Source organism: Heptranchias perlo, chromosome 4, assembly GCF_035084215.1.
Source record: "Heptranchias perlo isolate sHepPer1 chromosome 4, sHepPer1.hap1, whole genome shotgun sequence".
Taxonomy (NCBI): domain Eukaryota; kingdom Metazoa; phylum Chordata; class Chondrichthyes; order Hexanchiformes; family Hexanchidae; genus Heptranchias; species Heptranchias perlo.
Window position 1 is genome coordinate 27,784,646 of NC_090328.1, and position 18,707 is coordinate 27,803,352.

The 18,707-nt window shown below is 42.4% G+C and overlaps 1 protein-coding gene across 1 annotated transcript in view; it reads left to right on the forward strand.

Moving 5' to 3' along the window:
- arsb (arylsulfatase B) overlaps nt 1-18,168 on the forward strand; it is a 65,712-nt gene extending 47,544 nt beyond the window's left edge. Inside the window, exons 7-8 of the mRNA XM_067982660.1 lie at nt 5,599-5,727; nt 11,480-18,168. Coding sequence (XP_067838761.1) covers nt 5,599-5,727; nt 11,480-11,745 — 395 coding nt within the window. The 3' untranslated portion in view covers nt 11,746-18,168. The remainder of the gene's footprint in view (nt 1-5,598; nt 5,728-11,479) is intronic.
- The last annotated feature ends 539 nt before the right edge of the window (nt 18,169-18,707 follow it).

Here is an 18,707-nt window from a genome sequence, read left to right on the forward strand (position 1 = left end):
AACCTGCCCCAGAAAGAGTCTCTCACATCATAGTGGTGTGCTGCATTTTGCACAACCTCACCATACAGAGAGGGTCTGCATTTGGAGGAGGCACAGCAGCAGCAGTCTTTGTCGGACAAGGAAGACCAAGGGGAAGACAAAGGAGCAGCAGAACAAGGAGGGCCACCTCATGCCTTGCAGCAAGAGATGTGAGGGATGTGTTAATTACTCAGTGATTCAGGTGACCTGCTCATACCCCGGCTCTGAGAACTTACACAAAGCCCCGCTGCATTAACAGTCCTTGGTACATCCTTCACCGCTCCCTTAATCCTGCATTAAAGAACATTGAAACCATTCAGCCAGCTTCTATATCAGACGTGCTGACAATGCAGACTCAAGCTGCAATATAACCACCCTGCAGACCAAAATGCCAAATGTGATATCAGTGATTAATTTAATTCCCAACACAATAATTGCTTCCATTCATTTCTCACCCGTGTTAACCCATGCTGCCTTTCTTAAAAGGGGGTTTACTAACTCTACTAGTCCTACGGGGTGCTCCCCTATTGGCCTCAGTAAAGCTGGTGGAAGGCTGCGGTTACTCGATGCTCATGCCTGTGAAGATTACAGCACTTAGGCTGCTGCCGGGGCAGTCTGGTCAGCTGGCTTTCTGGCACCATGGTTGATATTGAGGGAGCAGATGTGCTGACATCTTGAGTGGGCAACACGTATCGCGCTACTGCCCCTCCTGTGGGGCTGGTGCTCATCACTTCTACTGATCTACGGGAAAGCAGACTGCAGAAGAGGTGTCTTCTTCAGGAAGCTCTTGCTGTTGAGAAGGACCTAGAGAAAAGGGACAAGAGTTAGGATCGCACATTAGCAGGTGACAGTCTTGAGAATGCAACTTGATGTTGTGAAGCTTGTTGAATATTATGCTGAGGTGAATGAAGGGTTACAAGTAATATGCAGACGTCCTGCTCAGGTAATTCGCCACCCTCTCCTTCCCTCATGCTCATGGCTCTACCCGGACCACTAATCTCCAGGGCTTCGTGCTTCACTTGGGTGAGGGATACAATGTTGGGTGCTCTTCCCCTGGTCTTGCTCCTCTCCTGTGCATCATGTGCAGTTTTGACCTGAAGAAAGAGTGTAAGTGAGTAGCTGTTGAAAAGGTAACTAGAGCTGTGTAGGGCTTATGCATATGGTGGATGTGGTGAGAACTGGAGAAGAAGAAAAATGAAATGAGGATGTGGTGGTGATGAATGTAAAGCCACATGTGTGGAATGTGAGGTGAGGAAGGAGTGCAAGGAGAAGTCGGTGGTTGTGGCTGTGAGAAAGAATGCTGTTACAGTGGGGTGTGAAGAGAGCAAGGGAATAGGTGAGTGCTTGGAATGAGAGAGAGTGGTGTTGCATTGTGTCTTGTGATTGTATGTTGAAGCATGTGATGGAGGGAATTGTTAAGAGTGGTAGGGGAGAAGGAGAAAGGCGATTTGTCAGTTGCTGTGGAGAGAGAGAGAGATGAAGAGCTGTCATTTTTGATCTGATTACGCTTCTGTGAAAGGAGCTATATGAATGCAAGTTGTTGTGCTCCCCCTTGCTGCTGTTGTGAGGTCATTGAACGTCTACACTGAAGCAAGGTTGTGAGGGTGATGCTACTGGCACTGACCCCATCAGCTATGTCTGAATAGTGACCTTCGGGATCCTCCTGTGGGTGCTGGGGAACATATCTCCTGACTTGCCCTGACCACCTCCACGAGGGAGGCATTTGAAAATCTGGGGACAGCCCTCCAACTCAATAATCCTAGCAGAATTGTGTGCACAGTCCTGGAACATATGTCTTCAGGGAATGCAACCTCTCAGAGGTGCATTCCCATTTTTAATAGGCCTCGGGAGGCCCACTGGAAATTGCACGCATAAAGTGGACGGGCTGCCTATTTTTCCCGACATGATCAAGTCGGCAGCCCGTCAATCATATATTGAAATGAAGCCTGGGAGTTAAAATCACCCAGGCTGCACGCTGGCAATGTCATGAGGGCTTCGCTCCCACCTCTTTTCCCCCCCCCCCCCCAAACTGTCCAGCTGATTCGCGCCCTGAGTTAAAATTGAGAATGTTGTGTCCTGAGTCCAGTTCAGTTAATGTAAATGGGCTATTTGGCTATGGGAGCTTCACAGTTAAACTTGAACCAGATTTACCTGACATCCACATGCACTTTACTGCTAGGATCGTTGGACAGCGAGCAGGAATGGGAACCACTGGCAGATACTTTCCCCTCCCTAGCCCAGAGGTGCTGAGGCCAGTTATAGAAATTATACTGCTGTCCAGGACAAGATCAATTAACTTGGCACAGAGCTGGGATCAAACTTGATCTGTGGCCCTCAGTATTCCGTGATGCTTTGCATTGTACAATAAATCCTTTGCGTTTAATTTCAAACAGATTTGTAGAGCTCACATGAATTTTATGGTTGTGGAGTAAATAATTTGTGGGTGCAAATTTTAAAAAAAGACATGCATTTTCCAGAATATATCATCTGTCCCTCTAACGAATACCAGAAAGAAATATTCCAAATGTTCTGCTTTTTATTCTTATCAATTTTTGTTGCACTAATAAGGCAAATTCCCATTTAATGAAGTACTGTATGAATGAAATCATCGAGCTTCTATTTTGCAAGCTGCCAAAACACTTACTGTAAGATGATTCTTACAACAGTCACACACTGGATAATGTGTTCCATAATGTAACTTCCCTTTTCCCAAGGTATTGACCTCTCAGCATTCAACAGTTAATATCTTAAACAGATCAGTATGAAAACGCCTCAGGGAGCATTAATGGTGAAGGAAAAACCTGGGCTGTCTGAAACGTGTAGAAACAATAAAATGTAGACAAGGTCAGCATTTTTCAGGACACTGTACAATTGTGTGTGTGTGTGTGTTTGTTTCAAGCAGTACAACTTTACATATTTATAGAACACACTGCGGCGTCTTGATTTAAAATAGTTATTCTTAATATCCTCGTTGAGCCACTGTGACATTGCTACTTATTTTTCCCATAACACTATCATTCCATTTTACATCTTTTCCACTTTTCACCTCTTGTCTCCTGCCTAATCTTCCCTAGTACACTTTTCATAGCTCCAGTGTTTGCTCTTCTAAAGTAAGGGATTGGCCTTTCTTACAATATCCGTTCTAGCTATATAATAATCAGTTGAGTCTAACCCCTTCATCCACACCCCCATCTTTTTTCCAGGTTACTAATATTTTCCTGTGGAAACTCAATGTTAAATCTAACATCATATCCACCCTAGGACTCTGCTTCACATCTTGTGTTAAGAAGCAGTCACTGATTATCTGTATGAAATTGCCTCTACTTGTACTCTAATTTGTAGTTATTCTGGTCTGACCACTTTATTTGTTCATGGGATGTGGGTGGCGCTAGTAAGGCTGCAATTATTGCCCATCCCTAGTAGCCCCGACAACTGAGTGGCTTGCTAGGCGACTTCAGACAGCAGTTGAGAGTCACATATAAGGCAGACTGAGTAAAGGTGGCAGGTTTCCTTCCCTAAAGGACATCAGTGAACCAGTTGGGTTTGTGTCATTTTTACTGATGCCAACTTTTTATTTCCTTAAACTGCAGTCCTTGTGGTGATGGTGCTCCCACAATGGTTTTTGATAGGGGATCAGGATATTGACCCAGTGACAATGAAGGAATGGCAACACATGTCTAAGTCAGGATGGTGTGTGACTTGAAGGAGAGCTTGGAGGTGATGGTGTTTCCACAACATTGCTGCTCTTGAAATAAAAGCAGAAAATGCTGAAAATATTCGTCTGGCAGCATCGCATCAAAGCATTTCACAGAAGTAATGGGAGTAGGGTTAGGAACCAAAAGGCATAGTCAGAGGAGGATTTTGAAGGACAGGAAAGAGATAGCAAAGTAGAAGGGTTGAGTGTTTGATGTGGGCTAAGATCACTGAAGGCTCTGCCACCGAAGGTGGAGCAAAGGGCAGAATGTAAATACCCAAAGTTGGAAGAGCAGAGGGCATATGCCGGAAGAGCTTGCAGAGATCGGGAGGGGCAGGGGAATACTAGTAGACAATGATTTTGAATTTGATGCATTGGAGCCAGGAGGCCAATGGAAGTTGAAAATGACAGGGGTGGACTTAATGGAAAGAAAATAAAAGAAGGACTTGCATTTATATGCACTTCACGACCTCAGGATGTCCCAAAGCACTTTACAGCCAATGAAGTACTGTTGAAGTCTAGTCACTGTTGTAATATAGCAAGGAAGATGTAATGTAAGAAGATGGGATGCAGGGAGAGAAGCTATGGGTGAGTTTGTTTAATTAGGTAGGATGGCCAGCAAGAAGATCCTTGGAATAGTCCAGGCATGGGGGGGAGATAGGGCAGATGTGGGCCAGGTTGAAACGGACAGTCTTGAGGTCAAAATTCAAAGTTTCATCCGGTACAATATATGAGTCCCTTCATAATCTTTCCAGCCCATCACTTTTCTAACCTTCAACCATCCTACATGTTCTTATTGGATAAAAGAGCATTGAGACATGATCTAGGTCTTCAAAATGTGAAATTTTGTGGATAATGTAAATGTAATGTTTACAGGATTAGAGAACATAAGTACAAAATTGGTAGGCTTAGAAGCTGGAAAGAAGGATTTTTCCACCTTTTGCAGAGCAGTTGAAATGTTAACCAGAGTCCCATCAACAGCAATTAATGCTGTGTTAGTTAACCACTTTTTAATATAAAAAAATAGATATATATCTGGTTAAGAATGGCAAAGATTTTGAAGGTAGAGGTTAGCTAATCAAACATTTGTAATGGAATTTTATATTTCTAGTCCAGCTGGGTCTGTGGAACTGCCATGTCTATGTGGTGGAATGCTGCTGGACAAGGTGAAGACAGGAAGAGATTTGACTGAAAGCTACCCAGTGCCCATAGCAAGGAGTCGTGGCCTTCAGGAGAGTTGGGAGAAAATTAGTTGTGGGGGAATAAAAGAGAGGGAGGGGGGGTGTGGAATTGCATGTGGCAATGAAATAATGTTGGTCTTTCAAAGGCCAGTCACAAATTTCTCAAAATTCCTGGGATCTTGTTAGAAGTTTTATCTCGTTTTCAGGAGATAAGTTGCGGACAATGAAAATTGCATGTGATCTGTTGGGAGAAGTAAGCTCAATGGTATAAATGTGCCTTATGCAATACCCTTTATATTCATAAGTAATGGTGCGAGTCACTGCAGAGATGCTTTTAAACCATCAACTGACTCTAAACTACACAGTATAGGACACTTAAAAGAAAATATCAATTAATTTTACTACTTTTTTAAAAAAAACAACTCTGGGACATGTGTTCTAAACAGAATACATGCCAAGATAGTGAAAAAATAAAATTAATCACTCATGATGCAGCCAGTATAACTGGCATTCATGAATAATGTTGTGTGCCACTTGTGTTCTTCCCAATGATCATCCACTCTGTATATTTTATTGCCATGGACAATGTTTTGTTTGGTATTAAACCACAAATCTAAATATTGGTAACAGAAGTTCCAACCAGTTTCTAGTCTATCTGATCTGTTCATCTCTCACTGTGTCTCATCTTTTCTATTCTTCCTGTAGGTCCCGTCTTGCCCAATAAAAATGCTTCAACCAGTATACAACAGACTAAATGGCACAGTTCCATCTTCAACGTGTCGATCCATGCTGCAATCCGGTCTGGGAATTGGAAACTATTAACTGGATATCCAGGTATGGATAAAAATCATTTGCACTGTGTGTAATTTATTAGCTTTACTGCTGGAACTGTATAAAGTAGCACAATTATTAATTTCCTTATTAATCAATTACATTTAGAGGGTGATGAAAACACTTTACAGTTGAAGAAACTTACAACTGTCCTCTTTGGTTTAAAAAATCTGGCACAAATTTAGGCAATTTGCATTTAAAAAATCCCAAAGGCTTTCAGGAAACTGGCCAGCAGTAAACCTCCTCGTTGAATAAATCTCTGATCAGTTATTACAGCTTAGATGATTGGGATTTGTCAACTTTTGCTTCCAGGTAGATGTATCTTCACTGCACTGAAAAATCTGTCAGAACAACTAACTGACAGGTGTATTCGTGTACCATATACAACAAATACATGTGGCACACTGAATTGAACATTGTTACAGCCATACTATATGCAGTAGGTCAGGCTGAACATAAACTGCTTCTAGTCAAGCATTCCTTTAAAGGGACTGATTATAATTGTAAAGCAGCCAGGATTTTATACAACAGAGCTATTTATGAAATGCTACAGATATTACTGTAATTGTTTGACTCCATATCAGTTAAGCACAAAATAATCTTTGTTGAACAGTCAATTTGGAGTTTTTGTGCATCCTCATTCACTCAAAAGTACACTAGTGTAGCCCATGTGTGTAAATAGGAGCAGTGATTGATCAAGATTGTGTAGGTATGGCATCCTCTGGCATTGGTACCTCAGGGGTTGCGGTGAAATCTGTATCAAATATTACTCCTGGACTATTTCCCAGTTTTACATTTGAGTTTCCTGTGCTGCATTCCTGTATTGGATAGAACTGGATGAACCAGCCTGTCCTTGAATAGCAGTAATTATTGCTAGTCATCATGTATAATCCTGTCAGCTGGTGAGAAAGAGGCTACCTATAGGCAGCAAACTTTCCTGATTTTGAGGACCTCGTCCTTACCAATCTACCTGTCGCAGATGCATCTGTCCTTGACAGTATTGGTAGGAGTGACCACTGCACAGTCCTTGTGGAGACGAAGTGCCATCTTCACACTGAGGACACCATCCAATGTGTTGTGTGGCATTAACACCGTACTAAATAGGATAGATTCAGAACAGGTCTAGCAGCTCAAAACAGGGCATCCATGAGGCGCTGTGGGCCATCGGCAGCAGCAGAATTGTATTCCAGCACAATCTGTAACCTCAGGGCCCGGCATATTCCTCACTCTACCATTACCAACAAGCCAGGGAATCAACCCTGGTTCAATGAGGCGTGTAGAAGAGCATGCCAGGAGCAGCACCAGGTGCACCTAAAAATGAGGTGCCAACCTGGTGAAGCTACAATACAGGACTACATGCATGCTAAACAGCGGAAGCAACATGCTATAGACGGAACTAAGCGATTCCACGACAACGGATCAGATCAAAGCTCTGCAGTCCTGCCACATCCAGTCGTGAATGGTGGTGGACAATTAAACAACGGGAGGAGGAGGCTCTGTGAACATCCCCATCCTCAATGATGGTGGAGTCCAGCACGTGAGGGCAAAAGACAAGGCTGAAGTGTTTGCAACCATCTTCAGCCAGAAATGCCGAGTGGATGATCCATCTCTGCCTCCTCCTGTTAGCCCCACCATCACAGAAGCCACTATATCAATTCGATTCACTCCACGTGATATCAAGAAACGGCTGAGTGCACTGGATACAGTAAAGGCTATGGGCCCAGACAACATCCCTGCTGTAGCGCTGAAGACTTGTGCTCCAGAACTAGCCGCGCCTCTAGTCAAGCTGATCCAGTACAGCTACAACACTGGCATCTACCCAACAATATGGAAAATTGCCCAGGTATGTCCTATCCACAAAAAGTAGGACAAATCTAATCCTGCCAATTGCCGCCCCATCAGTCTACTCTCAATCATCAGCAAAGTGATGGAAGGTGTTGTCGACAGTGCTATCAAGTGGCACTTACTCACCAATAACCTCATCGATGGGTTCCGCCACAATCACTCTGCTCCAGACCTCATTACAGCCTTGGTCCAAATACTGACAAAAGAGCTGAATTCCAGAGGTGTGGTGAGAGTGACTGCCCTTGACATCAAGGCAGCATTTGACCGAGTGTGGCACCAAGGAGCCCTAGTAAAATTGAAGTCAATGGGAATTAGGGGGCAAGCTCTCCAGCGGCTGGAATCATACCTAGCACAAAGGAAGATGGTAGTGGTTGTTGGAGGCCAATCATCTCAGTCCCAGGACATTGCTGCAGGAGTTCCTCAGGGCAGTGTCCTAGGCCCAACCATCTTCAGCTGCTTCATCGTTGACCTTCCCTCCATCATAAGGTCAGAAGTGGAGATGTTCGCTGATGACTGCACAGTGTTCCGTTCCAGATAATGAAGCAGTCCATGCCCGCATATAGGATGACCTGGACAACATCCAGGCTTGGGCTGATATCTGGCACGAATGTTACTTGCCACTTAAGTGCCAGGCAATGACCATCTCCAACAAGAGAGATTCTAACCACTCCCCCTGACATTCAATGGCATTACCATCGCTGAATCCCCCACCATCAACATCCTGGGGGTCACCATTGACCAGAAACGTAACTGGACCAGCCACATAAATACTGTGGCAACAAGAGCAAGTTAGAGGCTTCGTATTCTGTGGCGAGTGACTCGCCTCCTGAATCCCCAAAGCCTTTCCACCATCTACAAGGCACAAGTCAGGAGTGTGATGGAATACTCTCCACTTGCCTGGATGAGTGCAGCTCCAACAACACTCAAGAGCACAACACCATCCAGGACAAAGCAGTCCGCTTGATTGGCACCCCATCCACCACCCTAAACATTCACTCCCTTCACCACCGGCGCACCGTGGCTGCAGTGTGTACCATCCACAGGATGCACTGCAGCAACTTGCCAAGGCTTCTTCGACAGCACCTCCCAAACCCGCGACCTCTACCACCTAGAAGGACAAGGGCAGCAAGCATATGGGAACACCACCACCTGCACGTTCCCCTCCAAGTCACACACCATCCCGACTTGGAAATGTATCGCCGTTCCTTCATCGTCGCTGGATCAAAATCCTGAAACTCCCTACCTAACAGCACTGTGGGAGAACCTTCACCACACTGACTGCGGCGGCTCACCACCAGCTTCTCGAGGGCAATTAGGGATGGTCAATAAATGCTGGGCTTGCCAGCGACACCTACGTCCCATGAACGAATTTTTTAAAAAAAGTTCCAAGAGGTGTTAGCTTCCCCAGATATGGGAGCAATATTCAAGTCTAGGACGGACTTGGCCTTTATCGAGATGAAAGTTTTTGGCATGAAAGGAGATACTGGGCTTCTTGGAGGCAACCTTATCAATAGATGTGATATGGGAGATCAAGAGAGGTCAGTGCCCAAGTATGTCAATAGTGGATAAAAGATTAATTGTGGAACCATCAAAGATGATAAGTGGTAATTGTATTTAAACGTACGAGAAATGTCAGGAAAATGCGCCTTCGAAGAATTGAAAGGAACTTTCTCATTGCCCCAACAAAAGGTGGTAGGGTTGGGATCAACATGTTGTGATTCAGCCAATGCAGTCTGAAAGGAATGGAGATTGTGCACACTGAGGGTGTGTGTTCTGAAGGAAGTTGATAAATGTAAGTTTTAATTGTCAGCAAAAGGGTGGTTAGGATAGGATGATGAGTGGAGGTCATTAAGAAGGAACAGATGGGAGAGAGAGAGATCCCTGGGGAACTGTGTAGTTAATGGAAAGATAATGCGAGGATGGATCATTGAGAGCAAATAGAACAGTTTGAGGAGCAACTAGATAGCCCTGAGTGTAGCTTTAGTGGGAGGTTAAATGGTGGTAATGCGTTTAATATTAATAGTATATGGCACTAGACTGTGTCAGAGGTTTTGGAGATGTCCAAGGAAATAACACTAAAGTGATCAGGAGCAGAAGTGTGTAATAGAGGCAACAAGTGGATTGCTGAAAGTCATACTGGTGATCATGGATTAAGATAGAACTTTCAAGGTGATGGATAATTTAGTTAACAGTTTCCATAACTACAAAGTACTGTTGTTAATAATTAAAGCAAATAGTTTGAAGGATAAGAAACATCTGGAGGATAAGATGAACAAATTTCCAAGAAGGAACTAAGTGTGATTTGAAGAGATAATGAAAGATAGGGCCAACTGGCACTCTGTCACAATGGGGCAGTGCCTCACCTCCACTCAGCACTTCCCTCCCCCAAACCCACCTGATAGCTCAAACAGGATCAAGATCAACGTTTGGTGATTGGTACTTATTCTTTGGGAGGGGAAATAATTAGCAGCACTTCAGTTTAATCTTGCATCATTTTTAAATTTACAGCCATGGCTCAGCAAATTTACTGAAAATCAACAAAAATATTCTGTTGACTTAATTCCACTTAATAAGAAGGCATGCCAAGCCACTGTCTAACTGTATCACTCAGCAGGGTCGTGATACTGCTCTACCTCTATGGGTCCCACACAAGCATATTTAACACATAATTGAAATAAATCGCACACGGGTTTTTTTTTAATAAATAAGCATAAATTATGCTTTTTAAAAAAAAATTGCAACAGCACTGTCCTCTCAGCTAAATCAATTAGCATACATTGTGCTTAGCAACATATCAGAAATATTGGGATAAATCTTGGTCTTCAGCACCATTATCACAGAGATTCACATGCAGTGTGTACATGTGAAGAATTTGGGAGCACACCCAATTCGCAGCCCCCATGATTGTCCACGCGTTACCTCAAATCAATGGAAAATCATCGGGTGCTGCAAATTGGGTGAAAATTGAAATGCAGGGTGAAGTTCAGTGAAGACAGGTGGGCAGAGAATTTTATAAGCAGTAGGTTATTAGGACAGCGGATACCCTACCAGAAACACTAATAGAAGAAGCATCCTTAACAGCTTTTAAAAGGGAAGGGAATAAATATTTTGAAAAGGCGAAACTTAAAAGCAGGAGAATGGGACTACATGGATACCCCTTTCAGAGAGCCAGCACAGGTCCAGTGGGCCGAATGACTGTGAAATTCAGTGATTCTAGATATTTAATGCAAAGGGGATTTAGGTGACAGTTGAAATCACTGAGGGTGAGGAGTTACTCACTAGAGGCTGAGTGAGGAAAAGCAGGAAGGATGATCTACTTCAAAGGGATGAAAATAAGCTCTGTTGTGATTTGCCTTGGGGGATTGTGCCTCCTGCATGACAATTGCAAAGCAGATTGATGGCAGTCCTGAAGAAAGTTAATCTGGAATACTTTACCCTCAGAGGACAATGATTTCTAAACACTCCATTGTATTTGTATATACTAACTGTATTTTGGTGCTGTGATCAGCATCTTATGACAATCAGCTGAATTAACTTTTTAATTTATTTTATAATACCCTAAATTGAGCATAAATATAAAACTATATCATGAATAAACTATTGTAATAAGTAAAATAGCTGAAAATTCCCTCAATCAAAAAAACTGATTGAACTGGTTAGTCATAACTTCATTATTATTAGATTCATTAAAATTACTCTTGAAGCCCTCAGACCTCCAAATTATACACTAATGGAAATGGTACCTGAAGATTTGGTATGAACTGCACATGCAGAAGTGATTTATTCAGTCCAATAATTGTTGAAATGTTTGACTTCAAACTTCATAACTCAGGGTGGGGGTGTGGGCTGGGGGAGTAAGCAACAAGCTCATCATAGATCATACTAATAGGAAATGTTCTCTTTACTGTAGGCTGCAGTTACTGGTTCCCACCACCATCATTGTCTAAACAAATGCAACTACTATCGCCTGACTCATCAAAGAAAAACCTTTGGCTTTTTGACATTGCGACTGATCCGGATGAGAGAGTTGATCTTTCAGAACATTTCCCCCACGTTGTTAAGAACCTGCTGTCAAGACTTCAATACTATCAAGACAGTGCGGTGCCAATTTTTTACCCAGATGCAGACCCAAAGTGTGATCCCGGCAAGACTGGGGTCTGGGGGCCATGGGCCTAGGAGCCAAGGCTGTTTAAAGCTAATAATGTCTAATTTATCATTGACATCTGCAACTCAATGGCAGGTAATGGCGTTTGAGCTGAAGCACTAGATTTGATTCCCCAACCCTGCAAGTGCCTTTCGACACTTGCTGATGAATTTTGCGCATCTAAAGCCAGCCCTCCTTAAACTGAAAAACCAGATCTCTGCTGTATACAGTATTTTTCTGTGGCAATATGAGCGTTGTTCAGCACTTTTTTGTGACAATAATACTGTGGTTGTTTTACCAACGTGGAGCAGTGATTAATGCATGCTGTTCCAATTCTTACTTCATTGAGTAATAAATCCGACCCTGACACCTTATGGGTGGTTCTTTATTGAGATGATCAAACCAAGCACAAATTTAAAAAATTACAATGGTTAAGCCATAGTTGTAAGAACAGAGCAAAATTACCCCGTTCTCTTCTGCGTAGAGTTGCTCGATCTACTCTGGTGTTTCCTTCTTCCTTGTAGTTTCTTCCTCTCCTACTGACTTCTTGCAATCACCTGTACTTATATTGGTCTTTTAATCAGTACCAACCCAACCCTTGCACCTGGAGCCTCGAAATGTGACATTTTTCCAACATAACATGGCCAGGGAAGATATTGGTTGGTTGTCAGCTGGATGAGTTTAGACTAGAAGGAGACGAGGCCGATCGGCCATGAGCTAATCATCAATAGGCTCATTCCTTTAAGAGATTGGTATTGTTCAGAGCTACAGTGATTAAGGTAAGGCTGGTCGACAATGAGCAGCTTATCTCAACAAAGCATTCTTACTAAATTCTTTTAAAGACATTACCTAGGATTACAGTAGCTACGCTAAACACAGATTATCTCTGCATTTTAGTTTTAACTGTTTCATTGCCAGGCAGCGTAATTAAAATTATACGTACACCATATCTTTATGGGCTCTTGCTCGAATCTTCCTTGACCTGTCCACTCTTACGCTCTGTAGTGCTGCTTATTGCTGTTAGGTCAGTGCCACTTGTTAGTGCCCCTCACAGCCTGGGAATATTGCCGCTTCAGGTTTTAATAATAATTTCACTATCTTTCAGTCCTCACAGCTGACTGAAATTCTTGGGGGAAAGGGGAGTCATGGGAGCGTGCAGCTGCGCTATCAGCTGTGAGGCTTGGTTCTGTTTGAGTGGCAGTCGAACATCTGCGTCTGAGTGGAATGAAATGCAACCAGATCACAAATCCAGGAAACAGAATGGAACTAAGTATCACAGTTGCCCGTGTGTCTCCTCAATTCAAGAATCGCCCCATCCTACAGCATTTCGCACAGCTGTGAAACTTGACTGTTATACTGGCTCTCAAACAAAGTATTTAAAAAAATTGTAGGTGATATGGATTTTTTTGCTTTTAAAGCTTTGTTTTTGGGCACTGGTAGAGCAGCTAGATTTTTGCCACACGACTCACCAGCTGCGAGACTTGGCTCTATTTGGGTAGTGGTAGACCAGCTGAATGAAATACCAGCTGTGTAATGTGCCAGAAGGCTGGGGAGATTGCGAAGAGATCACCGAGTTGGGAAGAGGTGCAGGCTAGCTGCTGTGATTTCTACTGTATTTCTTGGTCACCTGCTCTGTTAGGGTAGGAAATGGCACTTGAAGTTGCAAATTGTCATCTCCAAGCTAGAAAGCAGAAACTGTTTGGAGCAAGTGACAAAATTTGAAAAGGCAACATTTGGCTCACTGAATTTTGAACTGGTTTTCTTGCCTGATTAAGTAAAACTTCCTCCATTACATAGAATTTACAGCACAGAAATAGGCATTCGGCCCAACAGGTCCATGCTGGTATTTATGCTCCTCACAAGCCTCCTCCCACTCTACTTCATCTAACCCTATCAGCATATCTTTCTATTCCTTTCTCCTGTCCTGTACTTGTTTCCCCTTAAATGCACCTATGCTAATTGCTTCAACTACTCCATGTGGTAGCAAGTTCCAATGAATGAATTAATTTAAATGAAGGAAGACTGTCTGAACTCTTGGGCAAGGAAATTACAAGGCTGTAAGAGTACAGGCTACAAGTGGATGAAAAGTTCAGAGTAGAAAAAGATGTTAAGAACTTGGAAAAACTTCTTGAAAGCTTAATTTGAAGATTAAGGAAATTACTGATCTTGACATAATGGCAGTGTTTGAGAAGACTGAAAACTAGGGGATAATCTGTTTTTTGGTGCTCGTCTTGAACAAGACCTACGCAAAAGTACAGGAGCATCAAACAATGGCTAAAAGGGAATTGGGCAGAAAGTTCCAAGAGACTACTAATTATTGAAATATGAAAGAAATATTGGCAAAAAAATGACGGTGAAAGAATGACACAAACCAAAAAAATAATGAATTTTGATACATATTTTACACTGGGAAGGGAAGATTGCCTACACATGCTCCCTAGGAAAGGAATCTCAAATGTCTAAAATTGCTAAAGCCTGATTCTGGTCTCACTTCCCAAGTTGGCCAAGCCTGGTTTTAATCTTGTTTTTTTTGGCAGCTTTCATTAATAAGATTTGGAGTTGGTCGGGATGAATCACCTCCCAGAACTGTTGGCAGCACTAAATATTACCAGTGTACTGCCAAAGATTTTGGGCAGGGTTAAAGTTACACAGGTCTCAAGGATGAGTACCCCTTAATAACAAATTGCACTTTAACCACTGATGTGGCGTATCCATGAGCCAGGGTGCAACAGGCACAAGTGTGCAATTGTGCTCTTTCACTGACCGATCTACCTATCTTTCTATTAATATTAAAACTGTAGGCAGGATTTTCCACTCTGGCAAATCCCAGTATGAACTGGGGAGGAAGAGGGGCTGGCAGCCTGTGCACCCGCCCCCCCCCATGCCCATGCTCCTGTCCCCTGCTGTTTTTTGGCTGTTGGGCTAATTTGCACTTTTTTGCAGGCCCCTGCCAGGCTTTCTGCCTCTCTCTGGGTGGGGGGGGAAAGGTGGAAAATGGCTGTAACAAGCCTCAGGTACCTGCACAGCTGGTTGGAGATTTTTTAAAAAATTTTCCTGCATTGACCAAAGCAATCAATTGCACTAGGAAGTTGACCTTTATAAAATTTTTAATCTGCATACGTAGCCACCCTGGATGCTCAACAGTGCTATGACACAAATGACTGAATATACATTGTATGACGTATTCCCATTTTTAACTTATTTTTCTAATATTCGGCCAGATGTCTTCTATGCCCCCTCAATGTTTCAGGGGGAAAATTCCAGCAGTGACTTGGGCCCCTGGTGAACCAGCAGAACAGCTCCCCCCTCAGCTTACTGTCTGTGCATGCTGCAGGGCGTTGCGTAACTCCAGCAGAAAATCCTGGCTTGTGGTGTACAATTCCTATCTGTTCTTCAACTGTTGCACTCAAATTTCAATCACATCCAAAAAAGTAGTACAAAGAAACAACGGCAGTCAATTGACACAGAAATCAGGACGTCTGTAACCTCTGAGCGTCCTTATCAATCACACTTCCTTTCATATATAAAAGGAGTGGAAGCCAGGGTTGTAACCTGCAGTGTGAACAGCAAGTAAACTCTGTCCTCGCAATGTTTACATAGCGATTGGACTCTGTTGCCTTAAAGAGGCACAGTGTCACCGTAGTATCAGAATAATACATTTTGCACTACGTGATATAATCTGGTCCTTGCTAAACAGTGTATCATCTGACTTACTGTAAACAATATTATTTGCAGATCTCCCATAATAGGTGTTCATTTCACGTCCATCACATTTCAAGTGCATGTCCAAAGTTCTGTCACTTTTTTTTAAAAAGTAACAAAGGCAATCATTTGGAAGTTCTAGAGAAACGCTTCAGGAAAAGTAATACTAGAGGTAGAATGTCTGCAACCTCATAATTGACTTTACCAATCATATTTAAAATATAAACTGGAATAGTAATATTGTAAAGTGCAAAGAGGGGGAGGAATTTCTGAAGTGTGTTCAGGCGAACTTTCTTGATCAGTATATTTCCGGCCCAATGAGGAAGGAGGCATTGCTGGATCTGGTTCTGGGGAATGAGGTGGGTCAAGTGGAGCAAGTGTCAGTGGGGGAACATTTAGGGAACAGTGATCATAGTTTAAATTGATTAGTTATGGAAAAGGACAAGGAGCAATCTAGAGTAAAAATACTTAATTGGAGGAGGGCCAATTTCAGTGGGAAAAGAACAGATCTAGCCCGGGTGAATTGGAATCAAAGATTGTCAGGCAAAACTGTAACTATGCTTAAAAAAGGGGGTGGTGTCAGAGGACTGGAGAATTGCAAATGTTACGCCCTTTTTTGAACAAGGATGTAAGGATAAATGCGACAACTACAAGCCAGTCAGTTTAATCTCGGTGGTGGGGAAGCTTTTAGAAATGATAATTCGGGACAAAATTAATAGTCACTTGGATAAGTGTGGCTTAATAAAGGAAAGCCAGCGTGGATTTGTTAAAGGCAAGTCGTGTTTAACTAACTTGATTGAGTTTTTTGATGAGGTAACAGAGAGGGTTGATGTGTATATGGACTGTGAAAAGGCGTTTGATAAAGTGCCACATAATAGGCTTGTCAATAAAATTGACAGTGGCAGCATAGATACGAAATTGGCTAAGTGACAGGAAACAGAGTAGTGGTGAACGGTTGTTTTTCAGACTGGAGGAAGGAACACAGTCATGCTCCCTGAGGTCGGTACTAGGACCACTGCTTTTTTTTGATATTATTGACTTAGACTTGGGTGTATAGGGCACAATTTCAAAATGTGACACAAAATTTGGAAGTGTGGTAAACAATGAGGAGGATAGTAATAGACTTCAAGAGGACATAGACAGGCTGATGGAATGGGTGGACACATGGCAGATTAAATTTAACGCAGAGAAAGGCGAAGTGATACATTTTGGCAGGAAGAACCAGGAGAGGCAATATAAACTAAATGGTGCAATTCTAAAGGGGGTACAGGAACAGAGATACTTATTTGCACAAATTTTTGAAGGTGGCAGGACAGGTTGAGAAAGCGGTTTGCATACATGATCCTGGGCTTTATAAATAGACACATAGAGTGCAAAAGCAAGGAAGTTATGTGGAACCTTTATAAAACACTGGTTTGGCCACAACTGGAGTATTGTGCCCAATTCTGGGCACTGCACTTTAGGAAGGATGCGAAGGCCTTAGAGAGGTTGTAGAAAAGATTTACTAGAATGGTTCCAGGGTGAGGGACTTCAGTTACATGGATAGACTGGAGAAGCTGGAGTTGTTCTCCTTAGAGCAGAGAAGGTTGAGAGGAGATTTGATAGAAGTGTTCAAAATCATGACTGGTTTAGATAAAGTAAATAAAGAGATACTGTTCTCATTGGCAGAAGGGTTGAGAACCAGAGGACACAGATTTGAGGTGATTGGCAAAAGAACCAAAGGCGACATGAGGAAAAACTTTTTTACGCAGCGAGTAGTTATGATTTGGCATATACTGCCTGAAAGGGTGGTGGAAGCAGATTCAATCATAGCTTTCAAAAAGGAATTGGATAAATACTTGAAGGAAATATTTTGCAGGGCTACGGGAAAAGAGCGGGGGAATGGGACTAACTGGATTGCTCTTACAAAGAGCCGGCACAGGCTCGATGGGCCAAATGGCCTCCTTCTGTGCTGTAACCATTCTATGATTCTAAAAGAAAGATAACGAAGCCAGGGTTCTGATCCACAGCCTAAATAGCAATTAAAATCTGAATCAACTCAACTAGTGTTTACTTAACAGAAATTTGACTTTGTGACCTGAAAGGGACACGGCTTTATGTTTGTGCATTTTATGGCCTATCACCGCTGTCCTTATAAGAGAGTTTATTGTCTGAGTATCTACAGTAAGCAATGGTTTGGGAAATCTGTTGGTGTGTAGAAAACAACATTTTGCAATCTGTCCACACTTTAGATGTCACATATGCAAATTTCTTGTTACACTATATGTAAAAAGGAGAAAGAAAGGCAATTCTTTCCAGTCATTAGAAACTATCCTAGCAACTGAAATACATTTTTAATTGAGCTGATGACTCAGGATGCTCCTAAGAACAGTTGGTTTCTAATTCACCTCAGGATGCTGCAACAATTAGACCTAGCCTTAAAACAACAGGCCAAGTTACGCACAGTTGTCCCTTAGTGACGGGGTAATACATTGTGCATCGCACAGTATAATGCCCCTGCCCTTATAAAATGGCATATCCGCACATTTACCATGGACAACAGTACAGGAGATTGCCTAGTGAATGTAAAAATCACAACACACCACTTAATGGATAGAAAGAGTGTGTTCAGGTTGAACATAATAAATCAAAACTGGCATCCACTGTGATGGTATTGTAAGATGTCTGTATTGTGATTCCAAAACGGCTGCCTTTTTTTCCCAAAGTATAAAATATCCATGTTTCTTTTAATAAACTATTTATTTGCAATGTTACTTTGATGTATTTTTGTTTATGACTACATAGGAAAATGATGAAGGACTTGGATAAAAGATACCAAGGGAAACTGCACTATGTGCAGGAAAAGCCTGATAATGATTTGGGAGCACCGTATGTCTGGTCCATCTCCTCACAACTGAAATTTATTTAGGTACAGACACTTTGTAGAGCTAGGCACCTTGATGGTGCTATATGATTGTGTGGAGCTTATCGAGTCCTACACCATGACCTCATAAGCACATAAAGTGAATACTAAACTTCTGTTAATGTGAAGTACAAGCTACTGATGGCTGAGGTTTTCTGCCTACTGTAAGAAAAACATTGTGTAAGCACATTAGTATTATGGTTAGACAAAAGGCTGGAGATGTTCCTTTATTTATGGTTTAGATACCTAATAAAAGTGGGTGATGCTTTTTCAACATTCAAAACATTAAAGTTGCCCTAAAATAGAACTGTTTTCTTCCTTTGTCACGCTTAACAGCTATTGAATGGCTACCTTAAGTAGCCATTCATCTATTTATTTTCATCGTTTTGT